General features: G+C 42.5%; 1 protein-coding gene across 5 annotated transcripts in view; it reads left to right on the top strand.

The window, feature by feature from the left end:
- Positions 1–17,040, top strand: part of MSRB3 (methionine sulfoxide reductase B3) — a 120,567-nt gene that overhangs the window by 15,919 nt on the left and 87,608 nt on the right. For 3 of the 5 annotated variants that reach the window (XM_084759872.1, XM_084759875.1, XM_084759873.1), the window contains exon 2: positions 9,414–9,514. The exons of 1 other annotated variant lie outside the window; for it this stretch is intronic. In XM_084759872.1, the coding sequence (XP_084615998.1) occupies positions 9,414–9,514 (101 nt within the window). Of the gene's footprint in view, positions 1–2,372; positions 2,540–9,413; positions 9,515–17,040 lie in introns of those variants that run through there. One more of the 5 variants, XM_084759876.1, reaches the window with a different exon arrangement.

The following is a 17,040-nucleotide window of genomic DNA, read 5'->3' as shown; positions in this document are numbered from 1 at the left end:
ATATTTGCCTTCATCTTTCACAGGGGTTAGTTTAGTTTCCCTGGCTGTAAAAAATGCCATAAACCTCACCCAATCTAACTCTTACATCAAAAGTGCGACAGCTTCAACTCTTCTATATGGGAGGATGTAGGAATATCTTTTCTGTCCTACTTTTATTAGTTAAAGAGGAGCCTGTAGTTGAGTGATTATTTTTGCATTATCGCTGTTTTCATACTACATTCTCCTTATATGGATGATTTTCATCTGATCAGGCAGCATCCATCGTGCTTGCTGGTCACGATCTGTCTCAGGCAGCATTCTGTTGCTGTGAAGAGACATCATGACCATGGCAACTCTTATAGAGCAGACATGGGGCTAGAGAGGGAGCTGAGAGCCCTGCGATTGGATTCACGTAGCAAGAGAGAGACACCAGGTCTGCTCTGAGCATTTGAAAACCCAAAGCCCACCTCCAATGATACACTTCCCCCAACAAGACCACGCCTACTGTAACAAGGCCACGCCTACTGTAACAAGGCCACACCTCCTGGTGACCAAGCATTCAAACCTATGAGCCTATGAGTACCACGCTTATTTAAACCACCTTTAAAATTTTATCAACCTTCAATGTATTAAAGATACTTTGGCTTATATATAACCCATAACCTAGAGTCTATCCTTGAGCTGATTTATTTTTAAACAGGAAATATATTTATATTTGTTTTCTAAGATTGAAGGAATTCAATAAAAACTATCATATCCTTTGCAAAACATTTGACTGAGAAGATGATCGAAAGACACAATAAGGAGATTGGAACATTCTTATTGTATAAGATGACTGCAAATGTATTATGCAATATATAACGAGTCACTGGCTTTTTGTGCAGAAGAGGGGCCTAGGACAATGGGATTTCCTGGCACTTCGATGAAAAATTACTGTTAGACTCAAGGTTATAAGTGTTGGGAATTCGAGATCTCAGGTGGTGTAGATAATTCTCAGGGTCATGTGCAAAATTAGTTTTAAGTCCTTGAGTACTTTATCTTTGAATGACAGTGAGTAACATTGTAACGCTAACTTACAACTTCAGCTGGAGGTGATAAGAGCTGCTCAGCTCTTTGATTTTTGCATGCGTAAAGTTGGGCCGCCCTGACTTGACCGAAACAATTGATCGCAAAATTTGAAGTTTTGCTTTGTGTCAGAGATGATATATTTCACAAGGTCACTGAGGCACACTTCCTTAAGTGGCGAGAGCATCCTTGTGAAGTTCAGTGTTAGGTGGTCCCCTCTTTCTATATCCCGAACTAAGTTGAACCCTGTAGTGCTACAACTCTCTGCCCTCCCTCCTCCTCCCCTCCCCTTCCTGTTTTCAGTTTGTTTGTTTGTTTAACTGATGTACACTGACTGCCTTCTAAGAGCTAGGCACTGAGTGAGGCGCTAGAAATAGCAAAGGATAAGAGAATTTGTGGCGTGTGGCATGTACTCAAGTACACTGAGGGCTGAAGTTCTACAAGCAGCAAAAGAAACGACTCTGGCCGGCCTTGAAGTGCGACAGACACGTGGCTAAACTTTTCATGGCGTTGTTAGTCTTGGAGGACGTGAAGAAGGGTTTGCGCATGGGCAGAGTGAAGTAGTGTTTGCGCATGGGCAGAGTGAAGTAGTGTTTGCGCATGGGCAAAGTCAGTACTGCACAGGGCATGTGCAGCGGGCATCAGAGGGGATGTGAAGGGGATCCGATTAGACACGAAAGACTAGTAGCTGGCTGTTCGTTGCTCATTCCAGGTGAGGAGTAGAAAGAAAAGGGTGCATCTTGGGAATGCGATGGTAACGCAGTTGCCGTCAGTTTAGTGTTGCGTGAACGGCAATGGCTGAAGTAGAACCAGGAAACCAGGTTGTAGATTTAGTGACGGGTAGATCCGAAATATAAAAAAGAATCTTGAATTGGTGAAGAAAGAAAGAAATGAGCTGAGTTTTGTTTTAAGACAGGGTCTTACCCTGTACACCAGTCTGGCCAGGTACTAACGTAGCCCAGGCTACACACACGGTATGTTTTTAGTATGTGAATTTTATCTTTATAAAAAATTTGCAAGTGGTTCTTAGTGCAAGGGCACCAAGCAGTCTCTTTCAATTTTACCTGTCTCTGTCTCATTCCCCTGAAGCTGTTTTAAGTCATTGTTCTTTGATGCTTGCTTCTATAATTTTAATACAGCCATAGCAATATGTATTAAGTTTTCAAACGGGTAATATCCAGCTATGAAAGATGCGTGTTCTTCTCCCCTCGCTTCAGTGTGTTGCCTGCCATTGTTTACCAGTCGGCTGGTTCTGTGACCTCACTGCTGGAGTGTTTACTCGTCAGGTCAGTGTTTGATAGCCCACAGGCCAGCTGTGGGAGAGAGCGGTACAGCAGAGCCACTCACGGAATGCAGAAGCGCCAGGTCAAACTTGGCAGCCATCTTTGCTCCGAGGCCTCTTTGGGTTGCCTTCTCCATCAAGTCGCTTCAGTTTGGGGGCTCACGCATGCGTAGGACCTGTTATGATGTCCCAGGAGGGGTGAAGACACTGAAAGCAAGTGACTTTGCCTTTAAAGTTCCATTGCAAGATCACACGGCTTTTCCACACTCACTCATTTTCCCACGGTTCAGCCTCATGTTCCGATCCAGCTGCCGGGGAGGCCAGGACATGTGACCGTATGTGGAGCGAACATTCTGGCGGGGGGGGGGCGGGGGGGGCGCGGGAGGGGGGAGGGTGTTCTATTCTGCAGAGAGGATGGTTTTAGAGTCATTTCACAGTCGGGTTGGTGTCTCCTCTCTGCTTCACAAGATGAAGGTCCGGATGCTCGCGGGCTTTCTTCTGATTTCCCTTCTGCCTTTCTTTGCTGCCACAGCCTTTTCACTTTGGTGTGTAAGGCTGTTTGTTGGTGTTTACAGTGTGTGCAGGAATAGTCAAATATCTGTCAACGGGTGATTTTTAAACGCTTATATTGTTACAATGTGTGTGTGTGTTGTGTATGTAGGTGTTCCTGTGTGTGTGTATAGTATGTGTCTGTGTGTAAGTTTGTGTGTTGTGAGTGTGTGTGATATGTCAGTGTCTGTGTGAGAATGTGTATATTGTGTGTGTGTGTGTGTGGTGTGTGAGTGATGGTATGTATGTGTTTGTGGTGGGTGGGTGTGAGAATGTGAGGGAGATGTGTGATTGTGTGCTGTGTGTATATTGTGTGTTGTCATTATTGTTGCTGCTGCTGCTGCTTTACTTTTAGACTTAAAAAAGTCTCTGTAATTGTTTTAGCTTAGGGCTGAAGTAGCTAAATTATTTTGGTAGCATCATGGCAAATTGTGTTTTTTTTTTTCTTGTATTTATTGATTGATTAGAAGAAGAGCATTGTGTCTGTATGCGCTTGTGTGCAGGCTACGACTTGTTGACTCAGTAAGAAGCTGCAGCTGATTGGTTGGTGCCCAGAGAGCAGCTAGTCACTTTGGGATGAAGGCATTCATTCGTTTATTCGTTCATTCATTCATTCATTCCTTTTTCATCACAAGTTACTCAGCTTTGCCACTAAGGGGCCACATTGCCTTCTGAAGGATTGGGCGGTTAACTCTATGTGGTTAGACTGAACAGGCCAAGAGGAGAGTCCTTTTTTTCTGAGCATTAAGGGTTGCTTTGGGATATTTAGTGATGGGGTGACTAATGGGAGAGCTGCTGTAGGCTGTCCGTGTTGTTTCCATGAACTTGACGGTTGAGCTTCTCATCTTTCTAGAGATGGTTTCTAAAGTTGGTACAGTAATCTTTATCACCAGGGCTCCTGTCTTTGGGAATTAAAAACATGTATCTATCATTTGAAATTACGTGTGTGTGGGCAGATGCACATGAATGCAGGTGCTCATGGAGGCCGGGGGTATCTGACTGCCGTGGAGGGGCTGGCGTTACGTTATGACATGGCTGTTGGGAACTGAATCTGGCTTCTCTAGACAAACACTACACGCTGTTCCAAAGCAACCCTACAGGCTTCATTCATCTCAGCAGCCAAGAGGCTTGGAAACCGCAACCTCTGTCATTCTTGCTGCTAAAGCAGTGACTGGAACTTGTCACACGGCCTCATTCTGCCACAAGGGGGCAGGAGCAGGAATCGTATTCCTAGCATGGGAAGTGGAGAAATAGCAGCTACCTCAGGGAACCCCCCCCCCCCCTGAAAGTTCAGATACTTGATTCTGGTTATCATTTGTATTGATGTGCAATTCACACGTGCAACTACTTAAATAATATGAAGTAGATTATAAGGTTAAAGATTATGAGGCTATAAAACTATATGGAGGCACCTGCAAATAAAGGCACACAGTGCAAACACAAGCTGCTACTACTGTTACCTAGAAGATGGCGCACTGGAGCTTTGAGAAAGGTCAGCTTGAGAGCCTTGTAGCTGTCTATCAGACTGTAGGCATCTATCTAGAAGGTCAAGGTTAAGTGTGAAAGGTCCATAATAGAGCAAGTGAGCAGGTGAGCGACCCACAGGACCACACCGGGAGCATCATTACTTTGGGGATCAAAAGGAAATAGTGCAAAGAGAGAGATGCAATTTCTGCAAAGGGAGGAAGAAAATAAGAATCAGAAAGTGAAGGGAGATCAGCCATACAAGAGGCCACCGGGAGGCTCTCTGCTTCGGGTCTGTGGGGTCTGTAGTATTAACTTAGAGGTGCCTTGTACAGGCCGGGCAGTGGTGGCACACGCCTTTAATCCCAGCACTCGGGAGGCAGAGGCAAGCGGATCACTGTGAGGTCCAGGCCAGCCTGATCTAACAAAGTGAGTCCAGGACAGCCAAGGCTACACAGAGAAACCCTGTCTCGAAAAAAAAAAAAAAAAAAAAAAAAAAAAAGAAAGAAAGAAAAAGAAAAAGAAAAAGATGTCATGTGTTCCTCCAATGAACCATATCACAAGCCCTGTGTTTACAGAGGAGACTTGCAAAACTCAGAGTAAAGCTCCTCGTGTGGCCAGTGAGGGTTTTAGTGTGAGCTCAAGCACTAGAAAAGAATAACAAGAAACAGTAAGAAGAAACAAAGCCGGGACTAAACCAGGCCCAGTGTTATAGGCCTGTAATCTCAGTTCTCCAGGAGGCTGAGGGGCACAAGTTCAAGGCCTGCCTGGGCTATCGACTGTAATAAAGGCCAGCAAGACCTCTTTTCAAGTAAAAAGTAACAAAAATGCCTGGGGGTGACACTTGGTGATAGAATGCCTGCCTAGAAGGTGCGGCAGCCTAAGTTCAGTGCCCAGTCCCCGTGCCCTGAAATTGTTTTTTTTTTTTTTTGCATAATAATCGAATTGGTATATGTGTGTTTTTCTGTCTTCTCAGTGATTTTTACGTATGAAGAAAAGTAGCTTGGCATCCAAGTTCAGATCTCCAAAACCCATGTAAAAAGAAAAAAATGGAGCCGAAATACATATAAAGTAGAACATATAAGCTGTGACAAAAGTGGCCATATTAGAAGAGTGCGTGGGTATGCTTTGCACTGTGGTAGAAAGATGTTTTAAGCTTACCTAATTTTAACTTGAAAACAGTTTGGAAGACCCAGGCTTCTTCAGAGCCAGCCTTCCCATCTCTGCTTAGCATAAGTGCCTCCATCACTACCCAACCCACTGCTGACTTCACAGGAGCTGCTGCCCGCCCGCTCACTCAGCAAGTAACACTTGAGCATAAAGTGCGTGTCAGGCCCCATGCTGATGAGAACAGTGTTTTCAGTAGAACTTTATACAGCAGGCATTTTAATTAGTGCCTTTGAGATGCGGACCTATGGTGAAGTTTCTACCGAATGAAACGGGAAAAGTAGTGACACAGGCAGAGCATTTTCTGTCCAAAAAAACAAACCAACCAACCGGTCTTTGTTTAAAGATTGCTGTCCTGGTTCCCGCCCATCAGCACACCGTCCCTTTCTGGAGACCGTGGGGGAGATCTGAGTGTTAGGTGTTACACGTTGTCCTTGACAACATTCAGATTTGTCACTGGCTTTTGTACCATGGGGAAGGCATTTTACTAGCCCCGTGAAAACCACTGATGTGTACATTCCTTTGCATTTGTTGGAGAGTAGATCCGACCTTTAGGGTTGACACTTTTAAGTCCACGGGCACAGCCAGCTCTGCCTGGAACTAATTACCAGCTTGGTGAGTCCTCCGGATGCCCTTGTAGTGCTCTCTCTTTGGTAGCACACTGTTGAACTTCAGGACAAAAAAGGGGGAGGGGGAAGCCGGGAAGGAGCTGCACCAAAGCCACTGGCAAACTGACTTCAGCCACGATTTGGATGCCGTAGAGGAGGAAAGTAGAAACATTTGAAAGTCGTAGAGTGTTTGAATTATCTTTGAGTTTTAAATGAAGATGTTTTTCAGCACCCTATGGCTTCGCTTCACAGGCACTGCCAACAATTATACATGTGTAATGGATTTTAACTCCTTTAAGCACCGCTAGCGAGGGACCTGGCAGAGACAGCATTAGAGGCGATGGGCTCTGAGCATCCGGTCCTCAGTAGCTCAGTCCTTTCCGTCACATCTCCTGCCCCCCAGTAAGCAAATGAATGCTTGGCTCTTACGTGTTGGGTGTTAGGGTACAAAAATGGAAAAGATCCTCTCCCCTGCCCTTAAGAGTTAATTTAGAAGAGAAAAGGATGAGAACAGATCAGTATCCTGAAAACTGTCTGGGAGAGGTGACAACACACGGGGCGCTCCGAAGGGTCTCGTATCAGAAAAGCTAAGCTACGACCAGTCGGTGTTGGAGGTGGTAGCCAAGAGCCATGACTTGCAAAGAAGACCGGGAGGTAGAAGGCAACTCTGGGCTTGTCTGGGGGAAATGGTGAGCAGCTGACCCTGCAGGACTGTAGGGTGGGCTGAGGTGCGGTTAGAGAGAGAGAGAGAAAAAAGACGGCATGGAGTTGGATGGGTGGGGAGGTGGGAAGGCTCTGAGAGGAGATGAGGGAGAGGAAACCAGGATCAGAACGTACTACTGAAAATTTATTTTTAATACAATTTTTTTCTAACTTGTGTAATCTTAAACATGGCAAATATTTGATAGCCAACGTTTTCTGAACCACACATACCACTTACTAGGAGTTGTTAGAGGTACTTTTAGCTAATTGGATTTATCTAATGGCCATTTTAGACTGGAGGGAACAGAGATAGGTGACTTGTCCATGACCATACAAGGAGTTACAGGTGCTGCCAGGGTGCCAGGCAGGCAGTGTGGCGCCACAGCTTGCGTATATCCACAGTGACGGCCATCTTTCTGGGAATGGATTATGTTGGTTTTTTTTTTTTTTTTTACATCTACTCTCAGTGTTTTTTTTTTCATTGCAAGCATGAACACACACACTTGCCCTCTCTTCCCCCACAACTCCAGCACAAAAAGGCTGTTGCTGTGTTCTTGTATACACCAGAGGCACATTTCTCGGGGGTCCCCTTGTTTGATGGGGCTAAGCTCTGCACCCAGACACAGGCAGCATTTTTTTTTTAGAACCGCCTTTCAATCTACCGTCAGATACATACTCCCCGGTTACTGTACACTTTGCAAGCATTTCCGTGAACTCTCCTGCTTTTTCTAACGTCCTTGTGAGCATTAATGTAACTAGGGCCATATCAGTTTCCAACCAATCAAAGGCGTTGTTTGTGAGATTTATAAGTGGGTCACACCACAGGTTGCGCTCCCTCGTTCTGTGGCGTGAAAAGGCAAGATGAGTCTGACAGCCAGTCCGTCAATTGCTTCACTCTGTTGGTGCGGAGTGTTGCGCTTCAAGAGTCAACTCTAAAAACCCAAACCAAAACAGTTTAAACCCCCCCAAACTGGGCAAAACCAGTTTGCCACTAGATGGAGCTCTGGCTATTTGGGTAGGAAAAAAAAGGCCAGTAAGGAGGAACCGCAGTCACGTTGAGCCCGGCAGTCCTTGGCTTTTAATTGTAGAAGGCATCTTTGTTCTTTGCCTGACCTGCGGAGTGACGTCACTGCCTTTCTTCCTGTGTGCCGACTTTGACACAAGCCAGATGGCCACAGTGATCCGTAGGCGCCCAGGCCGCCTGGTACAGCGGTCGATGAAACAGACTAGGAGGACGTTTTATGGTCAGCTGCGGGAGCACAGAAAGGCCGCGCGGCTTTGCTAAGTAATAACATTTACCCGCGCATACTTTATTCCTCATGGGGAAGGGTCTCATGGAAAAAAAAAAAAAAGAGAAACAAAACTACGTTTTTATTTATGGCGTTGTGAGGTATAGACCTTTGATCTTTTATTAGCCGGTAGTCTGCTACAGAGGCATGCAGTTTTTTTGCCCTGCTCTGCAGTCACTCGTGAAAATGACATGTTTATTTCTGTCTAACGGTCCTCTCAGGCCCCGCACTGTGACTCTTACCTAACCCCCTTCCTCCCCTTTACCTCCAGTTAGTAACGCAGAAATGTTTTAGTTTTGTAGTGAGTTTAGTTTGGGGAAGTCAGAGTTCAGGCAATGTTAATGCAAGCAGATTTTGGCCAGATATACTCCAGAGCGATTTGGTCAAATATATTACTGTTTATTACATGTTTGCTCTGCAAGGGGACCAGGGGAGTCCAGGAGAAGACTTTCATTTTGGGGTGGGCACTGGAGGTGGCGGCAGCGAGGAAACGAATGAAGACATTAATGTCAATTCCATTTTTGGGCATTTGGCAGTTGAAGTTACTTAATGTGGTGATTTTAAATAAAACCCCAGAAATTGATAATCACTAAGTGCTCTGCACTTTCATTTGAAGTTAGTCTGCACCAATCGCAACAGTGCGTGTGATGAAAACCCCAGGAGCTGTACTTTTGTCTAACGTTTAGCATCATATAGTTTTGAGGTTCCTCTATGAGATTCATCTCCAAAGACGTTAGTAAAATAGTTTGCGCCCTTTTCAAAGCTGGGCCGTGAGTACCTACTCACAGAGTTTTATGGAGGTAGTATAAATCACGCAGTTGAATGCTCCCTATGCTATATTCAGACTTAACAGTGTGTGGAGTCTTGTAGTTGTCCTTAGCTGTTTGTTTGTTTGTTGTCTTAAAGCACAAGTCTTACATGAGGCCATGCTCTGGCGCTGCTGTCAAACGAGCGGCTCTTCTCGCTTTTCCACACTGCATTTGCTTTTGTGTCCTTGGACTGTTGAGCCTTGTTTTTTTTTTTTCCTCACATACATATTGGGGATTAAACCTGCCTCCTTGGTGTCCTGCAAGAGCTAATGGTAACAGAGAACGTCAGCTTGCTGTCTGGAAACGAGGCACTGGCAGTTTATTTATTAACATCCTGCGTATGCTCAGCTCGAGAGAAACCCAGAGCATTGGATGCTCAGTGAATGTGCCTAGCGTTTGTGACGTTTTAATTCGTTGTTTTTCGTTTTTTGTTTTTGTTTTTTCTCTCTCTCTCTTTTTTTTTCTCCTACTCAGCTTTTGCCCCTGTCTTTGCCTCTAGGTTTGTCGCTGAGGATATCACAGTGATGTCTGCATTCAACCTGCTGCACTTGGTGACAAAGAGCCAGCCAGTGGCCCTGCGAGCCTGTGGGCTGCCCTCAGGTTGCTACTTGTTACTGTCCACACTCGGGCCCTGGGCTGAGTGGGCATGTCTGCTGTAGGAACGAGTGCACCACCACGTTGTACTAATCTTTATCTCTTTTATTTGGAACCCCAGTTTGAAGACAGAAATTGGTTACGAAATGTCCCCCTACTGTGAATAGCATTCACCTTCACAGTCCTTCCAGGGCTGGACACACTGTCCAGTCCCTTTGCCCAGCATACACTTGTCACTAGTGTGTCGCGCCATCTTCTCATCCTCTGGTGCACACTGTACACATCTGCAAGTCGTAGCGCACACGAGGGCCCGGCAGACTCCAGGAGAAGCCGCCCCAGGTCCCACAAGTAGAGCATTTGCCCTCTCAAAGGGGACGCCGCACTTCTCACTCCACATGTGGCTGTTCCTTCAGAGAAAAAGTTAGAACAGGCGATTTTAAGGTAGCTGTGCTACTTATATTGTATGTAAGAAGAAAAGATTTTTTTTTATTTAACAAGAGCCAAATAGAGCTAATATATTTCAAACTGGTTCATAAATTAGAGCCACTATACTTTTTTTTTTTTAAATGTGACTTTAGGCATTTAAACCAATGAGGCATCTAAGTTCAGAATTTCACTGTGTCTGTATCATTAAGGTTAATATTTTAATTTTATTATAAAATTCACAATGGTCAAATGTTTTATTTCAGTGAATATGATTATTAATATTATTTATATTCCCATTACTGTATATATCTTTATTAATATACTGGGCAGAGAGTTTAACTGTGCTATTAAATATTTACCAAGAATTAAATGCATCTCTTAAACAGTGAGGGTACGATGATTAAACAAGACTAAGTTGATTGGTTCTTAACAAGCAGGGGATAGAAATAAAACTGCATGAGTCCCTGTAGCCATATGATGACATGAGGCTGGATCGGACATGCTGGCGCCTTGAGTAGCACAGGAGCTGAGCACAGCGATCCCATCAGTTGTCTGTAGGGAAGGGAGGTGTAAGAGGGCTCCATGGAAGGACAAGGTACTTGAACTGGATGGTAAACCGTGAGCTGCAGTTCACCTCCTGACCAGGAGGGGCGCTCTCTCCAGCATGCTAGATAGCCCCAGTGAAAATGTGAAGACGGAAAAGAGCAGCGTCTGGCCAGGAAATACAGGCAGTTTGTGTGGGTAGCAAGAGAAGGCAAGGGCAGGTGGAAGAGGTGAGGAAGGAAGTCTAGGCACATGCTGTGACGGATGTGTTCCAGGGGGCCTAAGTTGTCTCTGGCAACTTCAAGTGGCCAGGTAAGCCACTTGTAAAAAAAAAAGTAGACTTTTCTCTATGACAACTCTTGAGTAAATGCAGCTTAAAGCACAGAGTCGTCCCCCACCCACCCCCACACACTTTTGTCACTCTTCCGCCCTGCCCTTGCATATCACGCACTGACCTCATGACATATATCAGAGGAATTTGAGGCTGTGTGCCTTGAAAACGACGATTACAGTAGATGTGAAAAGATGGGGGTAGACTACATGGGGGTAGACTACAGGGAGACGAGGGCTGTAGAACAAAAGGGCCACCGGCTGTGTTGTGTCTGGTCGTGATTGGGAAGCCCACACCGCAGCCTTCCTGCCGTTTCTCGCCGCTGTAGATGTGTGCAGCAAGTGCATTACACACATATAGCTGAGGTGCCTACTTTCCCACTGTAAATCCTGCTGCGGCGGAAAGCACTGTACATAGCTGTGTAAGGCATGCTTTCTGTCCACAGTGGAGACTGTGAATCCCTTAAAATATAACAGAATGGTAAAGTGTCCCATAGTGACATTGTATAATTGAAGCACAAATGGATTTAACTTTTGATAATGAGACAATTAGGGGATCAATTCAACAAAACCCGCAAGGAGCAGACCAAACCAGCGACAGTGCGTAGCAAGCAGTTCCAGATTCAGACGGGCCCAGACTGGAGTGTCTAGATGTCTTAGCTCCCTTACTTTAAAAATAAAGGCAGTGAAAGGTTCCACCCACAATGGTTGCTATGAGAATTAAATAGGCTAACAAAAAAGGCTTAGGGCACTGCCTGACACAGAGTAAGTACCATGGATGCTTTTACTAGGTGCACTACAAAAATCCATATATTTATATCCATTTAGATTTATGTTTTTCCATGAAACTAGGCCCTAAACATATTTAAATATATATCTAATATATAAATGTTTCATTTACTTTTAATAGGAACCACGAATACATGTCATTTGAGAAATACCTATCTCAATCTACTTTTTAAAACACCATAGATTCACTTAGATGTGTATGTATATGCTGATGTGCCGCTGTGCATCTCTGGATGACAGGTGACAACTTACGGGTGTCATTCTCTCCACCATATGGCTCCTGGGGAGTGATCTCAGGTTGTCAGCCTTGGCTGCACGGTCCCTTAGCGGCTGAGCCGCCTTGCAGGCCCCTCAACCTATTGCTCGATCTGTTTATTTTATGTATATGTTGTTCAGCACAGGGCGTCAAGTTCTGTAGACACACGTCTCTTTTATTCTTGCCACCCACTATTGACAAAAGCCCAGAGAAACTCTTTACCTTCCGTCCCTAGGACTTACAGACGGCGTTTTACCTGCAAATGAATTGATTAGAATATTCCTCATATCCCTGACTTTCAAGGGACGTTTAGTGTTTGAAGTCCAGTGAATTTGTTCCCCATTTCTCTAATGGGGTCTTACTCTCAGACACAGAAATGCTGAGGAACCTGTTAGATTTGGCAACAATGATACAAACTATTGGAACTTTCAAATTTAAAAATATAATTAAAATGGGACCTCTACCCTTTATTATTTGGATCAAAGAGGAAAAGAGGGCAAAGAGTGAGACATAGGGAATTAAGATGAAAACTTCATTTCTTGCTTTAAATTTATGTTCCTTGGCCTAAACCCATTACAGCAGAAATGTCTGTAAATCAAAGAGATGTTGCTTCCTTATCCCCACTAATTTTTAATACTGAATAATAATTCAATATTGAGTAACAGATTAATTTTGAAGAATAATTTAATATTAAATTGCAAATTGATTTTGAATAATAATTCAATGTGAAATAACTCTGGAACTGAAAGGAAAAATAATAATTGGGACAGGCTTCTACTGATTGTAACTGAGCTGGCCTTCATGAAGGCTGTATCTTAGAAGTGATTTATCATTTTTCAGCTCAGGCTTGCCTTTCTTCTTATTTTTCAATAAAGCACAGTTTTAACTTAGAGCTTATTAGAGCATCTGAGTTATGGTTCACTCATGTTTGCCATTAAAGGTAATTTTTTCTCACTCAGAGTTTCTTGGTAATTTCCTACAACAGTTTCCTGTATCACAAAGCACTCTGGGACAGGAGCAGAAACTCTGACCGTAGTTCTGTCATTAGCGTGTGTGACCTTGAACACATGTGTGAACTTCTCCAGATTTCATTCTCTTCTTCTTTAAAATGAAGGAATAAAACTAGGTCATCTGCCCCTTCCCAGAATTCTGTGGGCTTCTCCTCCTCCCCCTCCCCTCCCCCTTTTCCTCTTCCCCTCCCCCTCCTTCCCCTTCTCCTCCTCCTCCTCTTCCTCCTCCTCCTCCTCCTGCTCCTCCTCCTCTTCCTCCTCCTCCTCCTCCTCCTCCTCCTCCTCCTCTTCTTCTTCTTCTTCTTCTTCTTCTTCTTCTTCTTCTTCTTCTTCTTCTTCTTCTTCTTCTTCTTCTTCTTCAGTACAGTTTTAGCTTTGGGCTTGAGGTGAATTAAATTTCAAACTTCAGTATTGATTAATGCTCCAGCTTTACAGGAACATGTGCTAGGTGGTGCTTGAGCACTGTAATCCCTGGTTACTAAATCAAGACAAAAGACTTGCTTGAGGAGGGATCAGACAGCAAAACCCAATACACAGTTTTAATACCAGCGAGCACTAGGTGTAGGGTAGCTCAGATCAGATACCATGGGAGTTTTTAGCCAACTAGAGGTGCTGGTCTTGATAGGTTTTCGTAGTGATAAGTGACACCTTAACACCATGTATGTACCAGTATACAGCTGCGACTTCTGCATCACCTCACGGACATGGTTAGCAAGCCTGTCTGCGACTACGAGGTCATTTGCAAAGACGTTATATCATAATGTTCTAATGAATAAATTAGAGCTCCCAAGGACACATTCTGCAAATGGGGTTTGAGATACATAGATCATCCTGCGCGTGAGTAGAACTCTGTGAGCCAGGGACTTGTGATTCCAGAACATGACACAGTGTCTGGTGGTTTGTAAGTATTTCTTAAGCGAATAATAAACATCTGGAAAGTTTATATGTATATGAGGTCATAACTATAACAAAGAGTAGGGACTCATTTGAGATTGCTGTATATGGGAAGATTAAAAGTAAAGTTTATAGCTTATGGGCCTACCAAATTTATTTTCAAGAAGCAATTTATTCTCATTTTATTATATTTTTACAATACAGTGGATGTCTTAGATATAGACCATAGTATTTTCAGCTAAATATCAAAAATGACAGCACACATAAACTGTGTATATATCTAGAGTTTCTTTGATTTTATTCTCTCAAATAAATTGAGTTTGTTGGTATATTATCTGTTTGATATGAACAAGTAGACCTTATCCTTACTCTGAGAATTAAGGACTCTGCTCATTTAATCACTTCTGTGGAGCAAGTTAGTATGTTTGTACTTTAATTTATCCTTTTTTTGTTTTTTATTTTTTATTTTTTTGAGACAGGGTTTCTCTGTGTAGCCTTGGCTGTCCTGAACTCGCTTAGTTGACCAGGCTGGCCTTGAACTCAAAAGCGATTCACCTGCCTCTGCCTCACAAGTGCTGGGATTAAAGGCGTGCAGCGCCCACGCCGAGCTAATTTATCCCTTTTAAACAGAGTTTGCTACAGATGTGCACAGCAGCATCTCTGTAACTAAAAAGCACTATTTTCAACTAAGACTGACAATAGTCCACTAGTAGCAACTGTTGCTCTTATCTACTTAAAAAGAAGCAGCTCGCTCACTGGGACAAGTGCGCTTTCCATGTGAGGGTTGAGGAACCCTGGTAACATACGCACCCCCCACCCCCATGGGTCTTTGATAGCCCTGTGGCCTTCCAGAAGAGAAGAGGTTTGTGAACACAATGCTTTAGTAGTTTCAAGTTTCCTATTGTTAGGTCTTCTGAAACTCTTCGGGGACGGCTCTGTGAGTACAGTTCAGAGCCTCTTCTCAGACAGATATGAAACCAATATGAAGTGGAGCAGGGTACAGTAATTCTTGGTTCCCTATTAGTGTCACCAGTGGGGATCCACCTTGTGTGCTCCCCATTTTTACATATTCACCCCACCTAGCTTTTTTATTATATTAACATTTTAATATTATTAAATACAGTGTGTGTGTGTGTGTGTGTGTGTGTGTGTGTGTGTGTGTGTGTGTATACAATTCTACAGACTTGATGCTACATGCTATGTACACCAATAGGCCAGGAGTTTTTGTTTTTAGGAGAAATAACCTTAAAAACAGACACAGATTTCAACATAGTTCACAAAAGCATTAGAAGTCAGTGGAGTGATCGGTATGCCTGCTGTCCAGTAGGTGGCGCTGGCTTCACACTCCTGCATGGCTTGTGCCGCAGTGTTAGCGTTGAACACATAGGTGCCTTGTAAAAATCTGAAAGTATGTGAAGAATACCCCGTTAAGAACATACAGGTTTTCAACCCACACTTTTCCCCACCTATACGACGTCCTGACAGTATATGTAGAGAGACAAGCTTTTCTGTTTTCAACAGTTCTCCAACTCCCTTTGCTTGGACATTTCTTGGAAATGTCTTTCGTGTGTAGACTTTCTACAAACTAAAACAGGTTTTCATAAATTAACTTATCTTGTACCAAATAGCTGATTTAGCAGTAATTTATAGCTTCATATGCAGCTAAATTTTCTGCAGCAGACCACCCAAGAATGAAGGAAAATTAGACATTTTGTTTTGCTGTGTTTTGGATTTTTTATAGAATCTTGAAATGTTATTAGTTAAATATGTTGAATGTCAAACATGGATCAGTTTTTTGCATGAATGAAATATTTTAGGAAACTAGAAAAATTATATTTTAAATGTTTAATGAGCCCATTAGTAAGTTATATGTTTTCAAAACAAAATATTTTAGTAGCTTTATGATATATTAAAGCTTGAGTTAACACCAGAAAGTTGATATGTAGTATGAGTTTTAAAAACTATTTGTAGAGAATACATATTTTGTCAAGGCATAAATATAAGGTGTTGGGCTTATGACTTACTAAGTTCTGTTAAACAGCAAATAAATTAGTAATTACCAAATGCATAGCATATTAAAACAGTTAAGACAGGCAGGAGCAAAATCTCAAATAGGTCTCAGTATTTTCTGGTAAATTAAGTATAACAGTGAATGTAAAGCATATAAAACATCACTAGCTCTGAGAACTCTACAGGGCTAGGAAGTCAAGACAATAGGAATTTGGGGGAAATTGCATAGATAAAATGTTTCCATATCTAATACACAGTAATAGTATGAAAACAATGCGAGAGGGATTTACTAAAGCGAGTGGCTTCTTCCCTCAGCAAACATGCATAACAAAGGAAGGAGCCAGTGATAACTGCACAGCATTTACCTGCTATTTAGAACTGGTTACACCAGGTGAACTTTCACTGGCAGTCTTTCCCAATTCAGAGTTTCAACGGAAACATTTTATTTAGAGATCAAAAACTTCATGATTGCTTTGACATTTGAATTTAATGTTATTTAAACTAGATGCAGTGATAAAATGATAAGCATATGTAGCTATTTTATGTCTTTGCATTTAAAAGTGACTACTTATTGGAAAGTTTAACATTTATTTAAAATGCCTTAATTTCCCCCTTTATTTGTATTCAGTTAAGTTCATGCTTGCATTACTGATTTTAAAATGTTACAGAAGTATTTGATTGATTAATAAGTTAAATATTTATACATTTATACTTATTAACTTTTGTGGTAAATATTTCCTTCAACACTACTTATGATTATTATATTCAGCCACGTGACTGGAGAGCATGGGATATTACTTTAAATCAATAGATTATTTGAATTTTAAACAAGCCAAGAAAATCTACAATTGTAAACATTTCTACAGTTTGTAATTTTGTAGAATTTTATTTTATGGCCAAAATACATATTGTCTCTGAATGATTCATTCCACTTGATTGCTATGTTAATATCTCTTGTGTGGTTTTGTATACCTTAACCTCATTTCAGAGCCCTTCACTGTATTATTGGCATTGATGATGAAGTGAATTATAAATTATTTCTCTGGGTCCCAGAGGTTTCTTTTTATATCTATTATTCTCTTTCTCATCTGTAAACTGAGTTATATAACACTGTTATTATTGTTATTATTTTTATTACAATTAGGCAGAACTCTCAAGTGTCATATTAGCTGAAAATTTCCAAAGCCTTGTTGTGTAGAACCTCAATTTCTTGCTATCAAGGAAAGAAGAAAGTGGAGGAAAGAAACTGGGGAGCAGCCATCAAAGTCCGGAGA

This window comes from Acomys minous, assembly GCF_964271855.1.
Source record: "Acomys minous genome assembly, chromosome: 15".
NCBI classification, from domain to species: Eukaryota; Metazoa; Chordata; class Mammalia; order Rodentia; family Muridae; genus Acomys; species Acomys minous.
Note: the sequence above shows the minus strand (reverse complement) of the source record. Positions and strands in the feature narration are given on the sequence as shown.